Raw genomic sequence first — 19,323 nt, forward strand, 5'->3', positions numbered from 1 at the left:
CACTCCAGCACTCTTGGCTGGAAAATCCCATGGACGGAGGAGCCTGACAGGCTACAGTCTGTGGAGTCGCAAAGAGACGGACACGACTGAGCGACTTCAACTTCAGTGATTAGTGATATTGAGCATCTTCATGAACTTATTTGCCATCCTTATATATTCTTTGTTGAAATATCTATTCATTTTTTTCCCCATTAAAAAAATTGTCGAGTTTTAAGTGTTCTTTATTCCAAATACAGGTTTTTAATCAGACACACATTTTGCTGAGATTTTTCTCCCAGAATGTGGTTTGTCTCTGTTCTCTCAACAGTATCTTTTGAAAAGCAAAAGTGTTAGTTTTGCTGAAGTCCGATTTACGGATATGAAAATGGATACCAGATCTAAGAATATGTCGATCTGAGATCCCCCAAATCCCCTCTGTGTCCCTGTAGGGCTCGCTCGCGTTGGTCTCTGCTGTCTTTGCCGCGGCGCAGCAGGCAGGACTCGCTTCCCAGAGGTCAGCCCCGTGCCCCCTGCACTGATAGTAGAGTCTCGGCCACGGGGCTGCCGGCGGAGTCCCAGTTACCCTGGTTTTTAAAATATCAGCATGTCTGGAACTCCCTTCACTTGATCATATTGTATGTCTTTTCAATGTATTGTTTTGTTTGTTAAGACTGTGTCAGAATATTTGTATCTTTTTCTCATGAAGAGTATTGATTTTATTTTATAATGTTGTGTTTGCTTTTGGTAGGGCAGTAGTGTCCTCATTGAATGAATTGGGGCTGTTCTTTCCTTTGCAGTTTTTAGATAGAGTAGAATTGGTGTTACAGCCTCAAATGTGAAGCTACCTCTTTAATAAATAAAGGGCTATTCAGGTTATCTTTTTTTTTTTTTTTTAAATTTTTAGTTTTTTATTTTTTAAATTTTAAAATCTTTAATTCTTACATGTCAGGTTATCTTTTTCTTCTTGAGTGAGTTTGGGTAGCTTGTGTCTTTCAAGGATTTTGTTGATCTGTTGTTAAATTTTATTGGCCTAGAGTTCATGATAGTCCCTTATTCTTTCAATGTCTCTGTAGTCTGTGATGATGTTACCCTTTTCATTCCTAATACTGGTAATTTGCATATTATTTAACAAATTAGCCTTTATTAATTTTAATGGATTTCTTAATCAGATTTTGTTTAGATTTCTTCCTCCTGTTTTTCTTTTTTCTACTTCATTGAATTCTGTTTTGATTTTTATTAATGTTTTGGCTTACTTTAGATTTAATTTACTCTTCCTATAATTTCTTGAGACCAGGGTTGTTGATGTGTGATTCATTTTTTCTTACGAAATACTGGTGTTTAGTGCTTTGCTCCCTCCTGAGCGCTACTGTCCTCTTGGTATTTCATATGTTTTGATATGTTGTGTTTTCATTTTCATTTGGTTCAAATTGTTTTCTAATTTTCCTTTTGATACCTTTTTTGATCCATGGGTTATCTTGAAATATGTTGCTTAGTTTCTAAACATTTGGGGAATTTCTGGAAATTTTTCTTATATTGGCTTATAATTCTGCATAATTTTGATGCTTTTAAAGTTTAGGAACTTGTTCTGTGGTCCGCAGCCTTGTCTCTCTTGGTAAAAGTTACCTGTGCGCCGGAGAAGAGTGTGCATCCTGTCAGTGACGTGTGCAGTGTTCTACAGGTGTCAGTCAGGTCAGTTTCTCTGGTCGCGCTGTACATGTTCTGTGGGTTTACTTATTCTGCCAGCTTCTGGGAGAGGAACAGTGAAATCTCCAGCTACAACTGTGGGTTTATCTTTTTCCTCCTTCCAGTACTGTCAACCTCTGACTCATGAGTTTTGAAGCTCTGGAATCGAGTGCATACATTTTTCGGATTGTGTGTCCTCTTTAGTTTATTGACCTCTTCATTATTGTGAGATTAAATTCTTTATCCTTGGTAATAATTTTTACCCTAAAATCCACCATATCTGATGTTAATATCGTCAGTTCAGAATTTTTTGATTAGTAGTCAGCATAAAATATGTTTTTCTGTCCTTTTAGTCTATTTATGTCTTTATATTTAAGATGTCTTTCTTGCAGGCAGCATATAATTGAGTTTTGTTTTTATTCCTAGTTAATCCAGTCTGTGTTTGTATTTTACCTTTCAGCTTAGTTTAGACCACTTCATCTATGACGACTGCAGTCGGGATTAGGCTTTGAGGCCCCTTCATCTATGACGACTGCAGTTGTGATTGGGTATTGAGGCCCCTTCATCTGTGACGACTGCGGTCGGGATTAGGTTTCAGTTTGTCATTTTATTGTCTTCTGTTTGTTCCATTTGTTCTTTATCCCCTTTTCCCTCTTTTCCACATTTGTTTTGAGTAAATTGAGTGTTTGTTATCATTCTGTTTTGTTCTCCTTTGTTGGCCTATCAGTTATAACTCTTTGCCCTAATGTTGTAGCCGTTGCTTTGGTGGTCTGTAATAACATCTTTACTTATTTTCTGTCTTCAAGTGGTATACCATTTCCCATATCTTACAAGAACCTTACAGTAGGTCGCTTTCATTTCTCCCCTTGTGGCCTTTAGGCTGTTATTGTCACGCATTTTCCTTTCATGTGTTGTGAACTCCACAATGCATTGTCTTCCTTTCTGCATGCACCGTCAATTATCTTTTCTGAGTTCTGTCAGCAGTCATGTTATCTCCTCTACCTTTTTGGACATTCTCTGTCCTTAATTTTTGAGTTTCTGATTCAGACTATTGAATATTTCAGATGCTTCAGTATGCTTAGGGTGTGGCCTTACAGTTTTGCTTCATGGTTATTGTTCTGGGTAAAAGTTACCGTGGTTGACAGGTACGGAATTTCATTTTTTAGATTTTCCTGTTCACTTTCTGTGGATTTGTTGCTGTTTCTCCTGCCGATTTCTGTGACATTCAGGTATTCTGCAGGTTCTGCTTAATGGTGCCCTGCCAGTTTAACGATGTCCACATATGTACGCAGATGCTCTCTGTCTGTGGTGACGGTGGGGAGAGGAGTTTCTCCAGTTTTGTGGTTATCTTTTTACTCGCAGGACTCTTTACGTTTTTACCCGTTGTTTCTTTTCCCCCCGACACTGGAATTACTGACGGATGCTCTTCCTTTTTTGCTTCTTGCCTCCTACAGAAGTTCCCTTAAATTGTTTGGCCTTAAAAGTCCTTTACTTGTAGGCAGTTTTCTGGTGTGAGTCCTTTTTGTAGACTTTTCAGACTTCAGATGCCTTCCTCTTCCTTGTGATGGTTTTGTATTGAACTTGTATACCGCCATTAGCATTAACTTTTCCAAAGTTTTTCTTGAGCAGCCTTGCAGGGGCAGGAGCGTAAGACTTCCCACTCTGGGACAGGGAGCTTGCCCCTTTTTATTTCCAGTCATTTTGAAGTTTAGACTTTCTCAGTCTTCAAATTACGAGGGCTGAGGGCATAGTTTCTGGGTAGATTCACTTCCCTTCTTTTTGTTCTGTACTATTTGGGGAGAAAATATTAAAAGAGGGGAGCTATGGTCCACCACTGTCTTTAATTATCCATAAGTGGTATTGATTCTGGGCTTATTTTATAAATGTGGATATGAACATGTTCTCAAACATACAAGTATCTGTGTGAAAATTCTAAAAAAGACATAGGAAACACGTTTGAGTCATTAATACGGTTAGATGAGGTTGTAAGTGTGGGGACACCCCACCCCCCACCTTAATGGGAACAGTGCCCTTTTTAGAAGAGATACCTGGGAATTCTTTTTTCTGGGCATGCTTGTAAAGAAGAAAACGTGAGCACACAGAAATATGTCAGCCACCTATAAGCCTAGAGAAGTGGTTTCAGAATGAAACTTATGCTTTGATCTTGGATTTCCCAGCCTTGAGAATTGTGAAAAAATAAATTTCTGTTGTTTAAACCACCCAGTCTGTTGTATTTTGTTATGGCAGCCTACGTAGACCAAGACACACAGACACACAGACACACAGACACACACACACACACACACAGATGCACACACAGACGCACACACATTAACAGATACATGTACACTTGTATATTATTACAGTTATTTTGGTAACAGTAAAAAATTTGGATGTGTGAAAATATATCTTAGTAAGTTCAGTTCATTTCAGTTCAGTCGCTCAGTCGTGTCCGACTCTTTGTGATCCCATGAATCGCAGCACACCAGGCCTCCCTGTCCATCACCAACTCCCAGAGTTCACTCAGACTCAACGTCCATCGAGTCGGTGAGAACACCGTATCTTAGTAAAGGGCTGGGTAAATAAAACTTATGACAGAAACATATATTGGAATATCATCTAGTCATTGTATGCAATGTGTATTTTCATTTATTGATATGAAAGATGTATGCAGTATATTAAGTGAAAACTTCATAAAACAGCTCAAAGTATGTTCCAGTTTTATTAAAAAGAATAAATTTTTAAAGGAAATTTTCCCCAGATATTGAATATAGATTTTATTGGACTTAGGATTACATGTAGTTGAATTTTCTTTTGTATATTTCTGTGTTGTCTTTTTATTAAGTTGTTGTTTTTATCATAAACAAATATTTGAATTTTGAAAAGTTCTAAAAACACTGAACGGAAAAATCATACATATGGAATCTGTCTTTTGAGAAGACATGTTTGTTTAATAGGAATTAATTTTTCTGAATATAGTTAAGAGTTGAGGCTTAAAGGCAAAGGGCCACCTTTAAAGAGGGATGCCATATTTCTCTTTGCTAAATCTGACAACCCTATATTAAAGGAACATGATTTACTTTGTATATTTGAGATTCTAAAAATGTTCATAGTAGAAAGAACCCAAATACTTTTCAGTGTGCAAGTGCGGAGGTTAACGATCGCAGAGGCTGATGAGTTCCTCAAGGTTGTCTAGCACCTTGGGTGGCCGTCAGGACCACAGCTCAGCCTTGCGCAGTCCTTGCCCCCCTGTCTTGCGTGTCGACCTTCTCTGTTTTTAGCTTGCTAACTGAGCGCTAGATTCTGTTAACAGTGATTATAAGAGTTAATCTAAGCAGTGTTGTTACTTTGTCTTTAATCCTCTTCTAAAGTTTTTTTTTGAATAAATCATGTCTTACCTACCCATGGGCTTCCCTGATAGCTCAGTTGGTAAAGAATCCAGCTGCAATACAGGAGACCCCGGTTTGATTCCTGTGTCAGAAGATCTGCTGGAGAAGGGATAGGATACTCACTCCAGTATTCCTGGGCTTTCTTTGTGGCTCAGCTGGTAAAGAATCTGCATGCAATGTGGGAAACCTTGGTTTGATCCCTGAGTTGGGAAGATCCCCTGGAGAAGGGAATGGCTACCCACTCCAGTATTCTTGCCTGGAGAATTCCTTGGGGTCGCAAAAAGTCGGACACGACTGAGCTACTTCACTTCACTTCACTTCACTACCTGCCCATATTGCTTTTATCTAGCTATTCTGGCGAAATCCTATAGTTTAGGTTGTAAAGATGACCATAGCCTATTAAACACATTTTTTAAATTGTTTATCTGTTTTTGGCTTGCTGGGTCTCTGGTGCTGCTCTGCTTTGCTCTGGCTGTGCTAAGTGGGGCTACTCTCCAGCTGAGGCACATGAGCTACTCATTGTAGTGGCCCTGCCGTGGCACGAGGGCTCAGCAGTTGCAGCTCCTGGGCTCTAGAGCCCAGACTCGATAGTTACGGTGTCCCGGCTTAGCTCCCCGTGGCATGTGGGATCTTTCCGGATGCGGGTCAAACCTGCTCTGTTTCCTGCATTGGCAGGCAGATTCTTTACCGCTGAGCCACCAGGGAAGCACTAACTTTTTTAAAATATGAAAGTACTTTTAGCATGAAATAATTTCTAGCTTAAAAGCCTTTCCTCAGTGGCATTCTTTTTTAACTGGAAGCAAAACAGGTGAACTGTTCCCAGTTGGGAGATATGTGTATATCCACCTCCTGAGCCCATAGGCTGTATTTCGTGATGGTCTTTTGGAACATTTGAAGAATGTTTAGTAGCCGTTCAGGTCTACTTAAGCATACACCCAGACAGCTACTTTTGCTCTGTGGAGACTGACTGTCTTCAGACTGGTCAGCATGCAGGTTGACTGCAGTCTCTGGAGTCAGCCTGTCGGGGCCTTACCTCTCTAGCCCACACTCTCTGGGTGTCACCTGGTCTCTCAATGCTTCGGTTTTAGCATTTGTGAAATCTATATAGTAGTGTTGCCTGCTTCACAGGACTATTACTGTTGCAGTTACATTATGATAATGCAGGCCAAGCATTTATAACAGTGCCTAGCTTATAATAAAAACCAACACATTGCACTTACTGCTATCATTCTGGTCAACTTACTGTGTAGCATCATAAGCAAGAGTGACTTGAGAAGGCAGTATGTGAAATATTTGGAAAAGATGTTCATCAGCATATCAGCCATTAAGTGTTCTCTCGAGTCTAATGCTCACTCTGGCTAGTACAGTCTTCAGGCGTTCAAATGTGCGGTTTGCAGAAAAAAAGAGTTTACCTGAAGTATGGAATCCGGGTTTCCCAGGTGCTGCCCTGGTAAAGTCCAGCTGCCAGTGCCGGAGATGCAGGAGATGCTGGTTGGATCCCTGGGTCGGGAAGCCCCACTGGAGTAGGAAATGGCAACTCACTCCAGTATTCTTGCCTGGAAGGTGCAATGGACGGAGAAGCCTGGTGGGCTCCAGCGCACTGGTCCCAGAAGGCTGGGCGCGGCCGAGCGCGTGCGCACACACACTCAGACGTGGACTCTGCCGTAACACTCAGCATCACGGAGCTGCGAGGACACTGTCCTGTGGACCATACTTTTCAGCACTGGAGACTGCCCATGTGCGTGCATGCTTAGTCGCTCAGTCATGCCCAGCTCTTCTCAAGTGCTCTTGTCTGGGCAAGAACGCTGGAGTGGTAGTCATTCCTTCTCCAGGGTATCCTCACGACTCAGGGATCGAACCCGGGTCTCTTGCACTGCAGTTGGATTCTTTGCCATCTGAGCCACCAGGTAAGCCTGAAAATAGTCCATGATACACTTTTTTTTTTCAAGATTAAATTATTCTTTACTTAGTGTTCAGACTCGGAGAAGGCAATGGCACCCCACTCCAGCACTCTTGCCTGGAAAATCCCATGGACGAAGGAGCCTGGTGGGCTGCAGTCCATGGGGTCGCTGAGGGTCGGACACGGCTGAGCGACTCCACTTTCACTTTTCACTTTCATGCATTGGAGAAGGATATGGCAACCCACTCCAGTGTTCTTGCCTGGAGAATCCCAGGGACGGGGGAGCCTGGTGGGCTGCCGTCTCTGGGGTCGCACAGAGTCGGACCCTACTGGAGCGACTTAGCAGCAGCAGCAGCGTTCAGACTACAAAAGGCATGTTAATATGCGGTTATGGACTGTAATCACATTCAAGGTGGAAGGAATTTTCTAATATATTAATGTTTTATGGTAAATTATATTCTATGCCTTGTTTCAAGATTATTGACCTTTCTCTTTGGAAGAGGTATGAAAGATGCCATCTGAATCGCTAAATAATCTCACATATAAACAATCATTATTCCATGTGTGTGTGCTGCTCTGGGAACAGACTTTCAGAATACAAATACTTAAGGCCAAGTAAACTAAATTAAATGTTGTATTTTTAAATATAGATATAATTGACATTATATTATTTCAGAGGTATACAGCATAATTTGATATTTGTATATAAAGTTGGCACTTCATACCCTCTTTCTGCAGGAGTTAATCAACTATGGATTGAAAATATTGGGGAAAAAATTACAGAAAATTACAAAAAGCAAAACTTGAATTTGCATCATTAGCAACTATTTACATAGTGTTTATATTGTGTTAAATATTGTAAGTAGTCTAGAGCTGACTCAAAGTATACAGGAGGATGAGTGTAAGGTTATTTACAGATAAATGCTATGTCATTTCATATATAAGGTACTTAAACCTCCAGGGATTTTGGTATTTGTGGGGGACCTGGAACCAGTATCCCTCGGACACCCAGGGGCTGCTGTATTGTAAAATGATCAATTCAGTAAGTCTAGTTAATAGTTAACACCCATCACCATACAGTTACAGAATTTTGTGTTCTTGATGATGAGAAATTTGAGGACCTACTCTTTTAGCAACTTTTGGATGGACAGCAAGCTCTTATTAACTATAGTCTGCGTGTCGTGCATCCTATTGCCGTGACTTTCTTATTTTACAGCTTGGAGCTTACACATTCAACCCCCTTCACCCATGCTGCTCACCTTCTACTCATAATACACTTTCAATGCTTCATGTAACTAAATGGAGGCTGTACTTTGCAATATTGAGAACTGTTCTCTAGGCCTTAGATCGTAAACTCTTCAGAGCTGATTTCAAGATATTTTAAAAAATGACTTCCTATCCTTAAACTTTGTTTCAAGGCCAGAGAGTTACTGAAACATACCGTTCTCACTGTTCTTCTCTAGCGTGTGGATAGAACCTTATCTACTTTTAGCCACGCCTTTTTACGTACATTTTAGCTAAGCATCTATCATTCAGTTTAGAATTGTGTTTATTATTATTTATTTAATGAATTAGATTTGTATCATACTCTTCCAAAGAGTCTATTGAATTTTTAACCAATTTCTTTATAACCTTCCCCTAAGGTATTCCCATCTGTCAGCAGCACTTAATTTGGAATAACATGGAACTTGAAGATGATTATTGCTTGAATTATTACAAGTGAGTGTAATTGCATATCAGATGTTTTATCGAAGCTCAGAGTTATGACTCCATTCACCACTGTTTTTCTTCTGAACCCTTGAATTGTGTCTCGTCTCCCTCTGAACAATTCTTAGCCCTGGATTTCAGTGTAAATCCCGCACTTTAAGACGTGTTGGCTCCATGCCCACGCTACCTGATCCTTGTCCTCTGATTCTTTGTCCACCTTTTCCTTATTTACACCAAGCTCTTTACCCCTGCATTTTAGACTTCCTTCTTATCTCACCGTCTTTGCGCCTTTGAATATTGGCTCATTGCCACCTGGCTGCATTCCTTTTCCTTTGTTGTCGCGAGTGTGCTGGGTGAGAGTGCTGCTCTTCACAGCTTTCCCTTCTCTGAAGCTCTCCTGACGTGACACTGCGTGACGCTGTGTGCCTCAGGCACTGCAGATACGCTGTCTGACCTTGTGTCTTTCTCCCTTCTCTCACATAAGCCTTCCTTCTTTCCTGAAACAAAAAGGTCAGAGGCCGTGTGGAATAGCTGGGAGCGCACTGGGCATGGGGAGGTTTGTAGATTTGCAGTTTTTCTGTTTATTAGTTAGATCTGTTATTTCTGACACTTTGGGTCTTAACAGCTTCGTTTCTTCTTAGGGCCTAAGGTGAAATGATGAGGCTAAACCACAGAGGTCCTTTTCATACTTTTTATTCATTTCATATTTAAGTCTTATGAGAACTTCATGTTTTCATTATTTATGCAAGTAAATAAGTTAACATTTTATATTTATGCACATTGCTATATCTTTTAAAAAATCTTTTAGAGTAGGCACTATGCCTGATAAACCAACACATAAGAATGTGTATATTTAACACTGAATGTATTTTGATGTTTGTGGTTTTTTTTGTGTGTGTTAATTGTCCACAGCATTTCAGAAGGTTGTACCTTGAAGCTGGTTTTGGCTATGCGCGGTGGACCTATAAATACAAGTAGAGGTAGGCATATGTTAAAATTACGTTTATTAAAGCAATTTGACAGTAGTAATCTTCAAGCCAGATGATGTTATAGCCTCAGGTTTTATTCAGGTTTTTTCCCCAGCTATTATGTCTTAGAAGAACCACACTTGTTTCTCTCAGCATTTTTTTTTATTTTTTAAAAATGTATTTATTTTTATTGAAGTATAGTTGATTTACAGTGGTGTGTTAATTTCAAGTATCTAGCAAAGTGATTCAGCCATACATATTTACATGTGTGTTTATTTGTAGATGTATGTCTCTTTTTTAGATTCTTTGCCTTTATAGGTTATTATAAAATATTAAGTATACTTCCTTGTGCCGTGTAATAGGTCCTTCAGCATTGTTTTATGAAGCCTAAATGCACAGAGGCAGGAACTCATATTCCAGAAAATCTCATGATTCCTCATTCAATCCAGAAGGGTTAGATATAAAGCTCACCAGTATAGGAAAGGACAGTGGGATGGCGTAGTATAAACATTACATTGCTATCCCTGTGTTTAGGTGCAGCTTACTGGTCTTTTGCGTTTTTCAGTCCACTGAGTTTCCAACTCTGGGGTCATGGTTGTTACAGGAAATTCCAAAGGTGGCTCTTAGCCTGGTTTGTGATGCATTTGGATTTTGTAGATACTATCATGTTGCTGTTAAAGCCTTTTTTTCAGGATGTGGGTGTCTCTGAGAGTCCATCCCTCCATTCATTCAGGAAGCACATTTTGGGCATCTCCTAGATTTTCAGTGCACTGTTTCTTGGGAGAGAGTGTCCCTGCTTCATCACAGTGCCGCAGCGGATGTGAGCAGAATCGATGTCCCTTTAAGTGGCTGTCACGTAGCAGCCTGACAGCGTCTGTGGGAGTAGGGCCGCGGGGCGGGAGGAGAGCCCAGGGGATGGCGGCGTGAGCAGAGGCTGGAGCTGCAAGAAAGCGCCAGGCACGGGCGAGACGGCGGGAGCGCTCACCGTGTCCCTGGCTCAGGTTTCCCGCGTGAGCCCCCGCAGAGCAGAGGCACCCGCCTTCCTGGAGCAGGCCTGCTCTGTGGGCCTCATGTTGGGGAAGGTCTTTGTGTTTGATCCTTCACTAACCAGAAAATTGGATGGTAAGTATTGATTCCACTGATGGCTTAATGCTTCTTCCACAAGTCAGATTCCATCTCCACGCTTCCTGATTTTTATTAGAAAATAGGGGGATCACCGTCTTTTTCTTAGCTATTTCAGGAGGATTTTTTGAGATAGGTTACTGTGACTGTTGAACTCTTATGGATAAGTTAGAAAAAAGCAAAGATAATGTGAGAGCTGATTAACTAGACTTGTAATATCAGGGACTTCCAGTTAATTGGACTTAAATTGTCCCATGTGACACATGACGTCTATACTACCGATTCTGAGAGTAGTACAAAAACCCTAATGCGTTCACTGAGCTGTCACGATAAGACGTGAATTTAATGACATGTGAATTTCATTGTATTATATTTTCAAAGTTTGTTACTTGTGTATAGTATTGTCTTTAAACACAGATGTTTTATTATTATTATTTATTACCTGCTTTTCTAACTAGGACTGCAGTTATATATGTGAGGAAGAGTATGAGCACCACAGGTTCTGAATGTAAAATACATGTGTTTTTGAATATAAAGTAGTGAAAGTCATCACTGCCCTTTGGTAGCTGAAGTGTTGTCTTACTTTTCCCTACAGTTGCCTGTGCTTTGTTTGTAACTGAAAAAATCAGGCCCTAGAACTTGTCTTATTTGATATTTCAGATGGAGTTTTTAATAAGTTTGCCTTTGTTGAATCAGCCTTTAAAATTTAACAGCTTGCTGCTGTGTGCCTTTGTTGGTTTGGTTGCTGAGTTGTGTCCGACTCTGCAACTTCTGGACTCTCTCCATCGCCTGCTCGTCTCCGTTCCCCGTGAGGTTCTCCAGGCAAAAATGCTGCAGTGGGCTCCCATTTCCTTCTCCAGTTGTCTGCTTTACATCATTGAAAACTTTGTGAAAAGGAAAAACTCCCCAAATCGAGAACTTCTCCATACTGTATATCAGAAACCTTCTTTTTAGCTACTGAGTCTTACTTGAAATTTGTGGTTTAGAAAATGTCTTTATCATGTGAATGCTAGTAATACTTAGCTTTTAAAATTGTTTTTGAATTAAACGTCATCAGAGCAGCCTAGAAAAGGACTGTCTTGGCCGTCCAGCAGTTTGGACTCTGGGCGTCCACTGCGGGGGCACGATTTTGATCCCTGGTGGGAACTAAGATCCCGCGAGCTGCGTGGCACAGCCGAAAAAGGAAAATAATTTCCTTTCTAAAACTAAATTTTATCCTAAACTAGATGCATAATATTTTATACTTGATGAAGTCTAAACGATTTTTCTGTTATGAAAAGGGATGTGTGTGTGTAGCCATTAAGTGCATACACATGGCCAATGCCAGTGACTCCTGAAGTAAGGCACGCTTGCTGGTTTAAACCAGACTTTCCTGTGGTTTTAGTAATGGCAGCCGCCTAGTTCTTGTTTCTTGTTACTGCAGTGTGGAAAGTGTCGCATAAATACATTTCGTATCTTTGAAAGTCTTATCAAAAACAAGGTAGACCTTACTGTGTTTCTGAAGTTTCTGTGTTTTATTAATAGTGGTGGTATTGAATTTAGGATATGGGGACATCTGTAATGGTTAATTAGCTTCAGACTTAATATTCCTTATTGTTGTGAGTTTTTAGAGGGTAATTCAGCACTCTGATTCTGTTACTAAATAAGCTACTTGAATGAAAGTTATGGAGCTTGAGAAATTGTTGCCTCTTTTAAGAGAGAACAGTGTTTGTGCAACTCGACATGAACCTGTCTTTGGGAATGCCCTTTTTTTTTTTTTTTTTTGCTGTAGCCATTACTTAGACCCCTGATCTGGGGTTCAGGAGCTTTTAGAACATTCAGCCTGTGAGCTAGCCACCTCTTGCGGCTTGTTCCCACCACAAGAGCAGGATCTGTGGCTGCCGTGGGTGCGAGTGGCTTGACATGATGTTGGCAATATCATCCAAACCTGACGACTGCTCTAGACCACTAGAGCCGTGTGCGCTGACTAGACACGTGGGTGTCTGCCAGAACAAGTGGGGTCCTGGGCGGATGCTTTCAAGTAGCAACATATTAATCATTACAGACATAGCAGTTTTTGTATAATAAGTGGCCCCATTGTGGTGTTGAGTTACCATGTACTGAAATGGCACCCCACTCCAGTACTCTTGCCTAGAAAACCTCATGGATAGAGGAGCCTGGTGGGCTGCAGTCCATGGGGTCGCAAAGAGTTGGACACGACTGAGCGACTTCACTTTTCCTTTTTTTAAATCACCTGTCTTCACGTCAAGAAAGAACCCTGAGAAGAATCAGCCTTTATATAAAACCAGAAAGAAAAAAGGGATTCACTTCTAATTTCTAAAATATGTCTCCCAGTTGTGTGTTTTTTTAAATGTAAAGTAAGTGGAATTTCCATTAATTTTTAATTATTGATTGTTGAAACCAATACTGGAACATATAGGGAGTGGAAGATATGAAGTGAAAATAGTTATAGATGATTCCATCATAGAATCAATGAATATTCACTCCAGTGGCACAGGAAAACCTCATGTATTTGGTTAAACCCTGTCTTTGTATGTAACAACATATTTCTTTTCTTTCATATTAATACAGCATAGAAAATGTATTAACTATAAAAAGACCAAAAACTTATTTGAAGAATATAATATATATGTATTGTTGTTCAATACAATTGTTGTTCAGTACAATTTGATTGTTGTTCAAATTTGACATGTTATATCCTGATGGTGTACAAAAATGCATTGAACTTGACATAAACTGAAAACTTATCTATCAGTGTTTCCATTTGTAGTTCCCGTGGAAGATCCGCTTAAGGAGATGGCTGAGTACATGGAGTCCAGCCGAGATGAGGTCTGGGAGAAGACCTCTTGCAACAAGCAAGTTACACTTTTGGTGTACCAAGAAGGAGATCAGTTGAATTTCTTCCGTGTAGTAGACAGGGGAGACGGCACTCTAACACCGTTATCTGAGTCTTTAAGGTGAATAGGTTTTCATTTACGTGTCTCACTTAGAAAAGGAGAACATCATGTGGTGTGCCCATAAGCTGTATGTCTACCTTGGGTTGTCAGAATTATCTTACTATACTCACAAGATTGACTAAATTTCATGCATCCTCGCCTTCTCCCCATCCCACCTCAGTTATATAATTCTGAAATTGTTCTTCCTATGATTGATAGGAGTAATTTCTAAAACTGAAATTTCTTTATGGAGTAGGATTTTTTTGTAAAAATATTTGTCATTAAAACTCTTAAGATGCCTACTAGATTATTGAGTTTTGTTATAATAGTGTGATGTTATATCAGTATAGCCATGGCGTAATATAAAGGATTAAGCCTAAAGTTTCTCTTTTTCCCCCCCAGAATTTAGCTGTTGCTTAAAGGTGGATCCATCTTTGCCTCTCTAGTCCTGTGCTCCTACTCTGTAAAAGGGGGAGGGGGTTCCTTGGTGGTCCAGCTGTTAGGACTCAGTGTGCTCACTGACAAGGGCCCAGATTTAGTCCCTGGTTTGGGAACTAAGATCCCACAAGCTGTGGGGCACAGCCTCAAAAAATGAGAAATAAATAAAATAACAAATTATATAATGTATAATCCTTCAAAAAAGGAAGGAGGGTTGTTTTAAAGTCAGAAGGAAACAAAGGTACTTGGGCTAGGCAGTAGGAAAGTTAGTAATTGGGTAAGGTAAGTTTTAAGTTTCTGTGTGCTCTGCCTTACTATGATTTTTTTTTTAACCTTATTTCACTTTAAAACATTGACTAAACATTTAACTGAACTTTTATAGTCTATTTTTATACTACACACTAAGTTATAAAAATTATATTCCTTCCTTTATGGAGCATGAAATCTGCTATAAATTGTATCTATAATATAATTTTGTCAGTTGTTGTAAAAAGACATTAAAATCTCTGGAAAAGCAGATAAGAGGGCCTTCATTTTATCTGAAAGGTAGGGAGTTAGGAATAACCTCAGAGAAAAAGTGACCTTAAACGAGCAGTAGGACAGGCAACAAAGGAAAGCTTGCAGGTAACGAAAATTTAATTCCACGGCGTTGAAACCTAGTGGCAGTTCCATTCACGGGAAAATCAGCTTGCAGTCTGCAGTCAGTTTCCATGGCTTGGGGGTCGAGGCGCAGTTCAGCCAGGCGCTCTTCTCAGGTTCCTGCAGAGCTGCAGGCCCGGTGTCGGCAAAGGTGCGCCCCCCTGGGAATTTCAGGGGAAGCCATCTGCTCTCAGGCTCGTTCACTTGGTGGGCCTGTTTCTTGACAGTCGCATGACTGAGGGCCCTGGTTTTCTTGCTGGCTTTTGGGTAGAGGCTGCCTTCAGTTCTCTTTTGATTAACTCAAAATCAGCTGATTTGGAGCCTGAGTTATATCTGAAAAATCCTTCTACTTTTGCCATATTTTGTTGAATAGAAGCAAGGCATCAGTTCAGTTCAGTTCAGTTGCTCAGTCGTGTCCAACTCCTGGCGACCCCATGAATCGCAGCACACCAGGCCTCCCTGTCCATCACCAGCTCCCAGAGTTCATTCAGACTCACGTCCGTCGAGTCGGTGATGCCATCCAGCCATCTCATCCTCCGTCGTCCCCTTCTCCTCCTGCCCCCAATCCCTCCCAGCATTAGAGTCTTTTCTGATGAGTCACCTCTTCGTATGAGGTGGCCAAAGTACTGGGGTTTCAGCTTTAGCATCAGTCCTTCCAGAGAAATCCCAGGGCTGATCTCCTTCAGAATGGACTGGTTGGATCTCCTTGCAGTCCAGGGGACTCTCAAGAGTCTTCTCCAACACCACAGTTCAAAAGCATCAATTCTTCAGTGCTCAGCCTTCTTCACAGTCCAACTCTCACATCCATACATGACCACAGGGAAAACCATAGCCTTGACTAGATGGACCTTAGTCGGCAAAGTAATGTCTCTGCTTTTGAATATGCTATCTAGGTTGGTCATAACTTTTCTTCCAAGGAGTATCTTTTAATTTCATGGCTGCAGTCACCATCTGCAGTGATTTTGGAGCCCAAGAAAATAAAGTCTGCCACTGTTTCCACCGTTTCCCCATCTATTTCCCATGAAGTGATGGAATGGGATGCCATGATCTTCGTTTTCTGAATGTTGAGCTTTAAGCCAACTTTTTCACTCTCCACTTTCACTTTCATCAAGAGGCTTTTTAGCTCCTCTTCACTTTCTGCCATAAGGGTGGTGTCATCTGCATATCTGAGGTTATTGATATTTCTCCTGGCAATCTTGATTCCAGCTTGTGTTTCTTTCAGCCCAGCGTTTCTCATGATGTACTCTGCATGTAAGTTAAATAAGTCATGCCAGACTCAAGGTTAGGAGAATATGCAGGGTGTGAGCACCTAGAATTGGGAATCAGGGAGTTCCTTTAGGATTCTGCCTCGCCTCAGTGTGTTATGTGGAAGAAAGATTATGCTTACTGTGTTGGCAGAGAGCAGACATCAGGAATGGTGTTTTTTGTTGACTCTGTGTGTCAGAATCTGGTTGGCACTGCAGACGTGCCTTCAACAGAAGCGCAGAGCAGCGGGAGCAGTGGGCTGCGGCTCCAGTCCAGCGCCTCTTGCTCTAGGCCGTGAGCAGGATTGCTTTACGCCCGTCTTGCCATTTGCTACTTTGCTGTTGTTTCGGTTTTCTTCCTCAGGACATCCTCTTTTGGCTCTCCTTTCCTAGAGGAGAGAATCTCAGCTCCACAGCTTGGCGTGGAAGGCCTTTTACACCCTGTTATCATTTTTATAGCTCTTGTTTGTTATGCCATGCTTTTGTACTTCTTTTTCATTTGCTTGAAACATCACTTACTCCTTTCACTAAGAGTAAACACAAAACTTTTATTTGTGTTTAAGACATAATCCAAATGTTATTATGGATTTCAATTAAAATTGTATTATTATTCCTCTTAATATATTCTTTGTTTCTTTTACTTTTCCTCTCTATTCACTTACCAGAATTGGACAAGGGATAGGGTGGATGAGGAAGCAGAGCAGGAAGCTCTTTTCTTATCCCGAGAGAGGCTTTCTTAACTCTTATAATAGGAGATAGCAACTGTTTCTGTAAAGGGCCAGATAGTAACTATTTTAGGGTTTTCAGGCCAAGAGATGAAGTTAAGGATACCATGTAAAAGTACTTATATAACCAGATAAAACAAATTTTCACTAACAAAATTCAAAATATGATAATTGAGTGTGTGTGTATCTAATTCAGGTCTACTAACGAGAAGAATGGAGTTCCTTTTTGTGGGAGTTAATAGTTTAGTTAATTGGGGTTGAAAGCGTTACCTGTCACAGTTGTGGAATCAGTTGTGAAAATGTATTTGTTAATATTGATCTGGAATGAGATTTTATCTATTTTATCTTTAAAACTTTGTACTTCCAAATACTGGTAGCAGTCCATGAGCATATGATTTTAATTGAGCACTTTCATCACTAGGAAGGCATTTATAGAATACTCTCAGAGTCATTTTTTGCTATTTGCCTTTCGTATGCTACTGTGTTGCGCTTCCAGTTGAATATACGTGGAGCATCTCAATTGCACATTTAAACAGATTTTTGAAATATGCAGATTTCCTTTAACTTCCATTGACACTGTTGGTTCAGTAATATGTGATAGATTCAGATAGTTACTGCAGAATACCTTCTGATGAATAACACAGATAAGCATAGGGTTTAAACACCTCACGTTTTCATTAGCTTTGTACAGTTGTTCAGCACAGTTGCTTCCTGCTCTCTCAGTTGTAGCAGGTTTCACTTCTTGGTGGCTCAGATGGTAAAGAGTCTGCCTACGGTGCAGAGAACCTGGGGTTCTTTCCGTGGGGTGGGAAGATCCCCTGGAGAAGGGAATGGCAACCCACTCCCAGTATTCTTGCCTGAGAAATCCATGGAGACAGGAGCCTGGTGGGCTACAGTCCACGGGGTCTCAAAGAGCGTGCCTCGACCGGAGTGACTCACACCTTCACTTACTTCACTTCAAGTTTCCCTTGGTGTTTTAGCAATTTCTTTGAAAATGTTCTTACCTGTAGTCGTTTCATGCAGACGGTACATTGGGTCTAGTTCTTCGGTCACTTCAAATTTGGTATTGACACCCTGAATAAAGAAAAGCAGCTGAGTAGCATGTGGCTTATATTAACTCATCAAAAGCCAAGGAAGAAACTGACTCATTTGCTCATCTTCTAACTGACTATTGATGCTGCTTCCGTTGTTCTCTGCTCTTCTAGAAATTGTTCTTGCCAAAAAATAGTCTTTAAACAAGTTTAATTTCTGTGGCCACATTTTTTCAACTGCTGTGATCACCTGCTTAATTCACAATTGGTAAACATTTCCTTGTGGCTGGTAAATAAGCCGCTTTGAAACTTCTTTTGGTTGAACTCTCATTTTCATTTTCTTACTGTGATGATGTATTCAATTTTTAATTTTCTGCTCTTTCTTACCATTGTCTTCCTGCAAGTTGGGCATGCTGTCATGATTCCTTAATCTGATAATGTCCAAATATGCTGTCTTCCTTTAGCATGCCTGTAGTGTCCTTGTATCATAAACACAGTACTCTGCTGCTTAATTGATAGCAAAATGATCTCCCCTGCTGGGTCAGTGGTAAAGAATCCACCTGCCAAGCAGGAGACCTGGGTTCAGTCCCTGGGGAGGGAAGATCTCCTGGAGGAGAAAGTGGCAACCTGCTCCATTACTCTTGCCTGGGGAGTCCCATGGACAGAGGAGCCTGATGGGCTACAGTCCAGGGCTCGCAGAGTCTGACCGCACTGAGCGCTCTGCAGTGCTTTAAAACTGCAGCTTTGGAAATGCATTCTTCTCTTTGTTTCGACACGTTGGGTATGTACTAGTAAAAATACCATTGTGCAGTGACACGCATGGCGCTCATGATGCTATTGAATCATGCCTGTGCCGCTGTGCTTTATAGAGCTAAGCCACAGTGGGCAGCAAGGAGAGAGCCACATGCAGTTTCTGTAGCAGCTGTCAGCTCAGCCATTGTAGCGCAAGAGCAGCGTGTGGTCGAGTGTGGCTATATTCCCGAAAAACTGTATTGGACACAAATATGAATTTCACATGCTCCCATTATGCAATGTTGTTTTGATTTTTTTCAACTATTTAAAAGTTATAAAGGCTATTCTTAGCTCATGGGTCAATAAGAAATAGGTGGTGCACTAAATTTGATCTTGGTCTCAGTTTGCCAATTCTTGCTCTAAAAACGAAATAGAATTATTTGATTTGTTCTGATGCAACATCTAGTATCAGTTCAGTTCAGTCACTCAGTCGTGTCCGACTCTTGGCGACCCCAGGAACCGCAGCACGCCAGGCCTCCCTGTCCATCACCAACTCCTGGAGTTCACACAAACTCAGGTCCATCGAGTCAGTGATGCCATCCAGCCATCTCATCTTCTGTCGTCCCTTTCTCCTCCTGCCCCCAACCCCTCCCAGCATCAGGGTCTTTTCCAATGAGTCAACTCTTTGCATGAGGTGGCCAAAGTACTGGAGCTTCAACTTTAGCATCATTCCTTCCAAAGAAATCCCAGGGCTGATCTTCTTCAGAATGGACCAGTTGCATCTCCTTGCAGTCCAAGGGACTCTCAAGAGTCTTCTCCAACTCCACAGT

The 19,323-nt window shown here is 41.0% G+C and overlaps 1 protein-coding gene across 14 annotated transcripts in view; it reads left to right on the forward strand.

Moving 5' to 3' along the window:
• The window catches only part of ZFAND4 (zinc finger AN1-type containing 4), a 55,888-nt gene that overhangs the window by 16,603 nt on the left and 19,962 nt on the right, over window positions 1-19,323 (forward strand). For 12 of the 14 annotated variants that reach the window (XR_011253075.1, XR_011253076.1, XM_069572306.1 and 9 more), the window contains 3 exons: window positions 8,595-8,670; window positions 9,571-9,638; window positions 13,519-13,705. Coding sequence is in view for 12 of the 14 variants with exons in the window: in XM_069572306.1 (XP_069428407.1) it covers window positions 8,595-8,670; window positions 9,571-9,638; window positions 13,519-13,705 (331 nt within the window). In the remaining 2 variants the exon portion in view is untranslated. Of the gene's footprint in view, window positions 1-1,598; window positions 1,669-6,830; window positions 6,959-8,594; window positions 8,671-9,570; window positions 9,639-13,518; window positions 13,706-19,323 lie in introns of those variants that run through there. The other 2 variants (XM_069572312.1, XM_069572315.1) reach the window with 2 other exon arrangements.

This window comes from Ovis canadensis, chromosome 25 (genome assembly GCF_042477335.2).
Source record: "Ovis canadensis isolate MfBH-ARS-UI-01 breed Bighorn chromosome 25, ARS-UI_OviCan_v2, whole genome shotgun sequence".
In the NCBI taxonomy this organism is placed as follows: domain Eukaryota; kingdom Metazoa; phylum Chordata; class Mammalia; order Artiodactyla; family Bovidae; genus Ovis; species Ovis canadensis.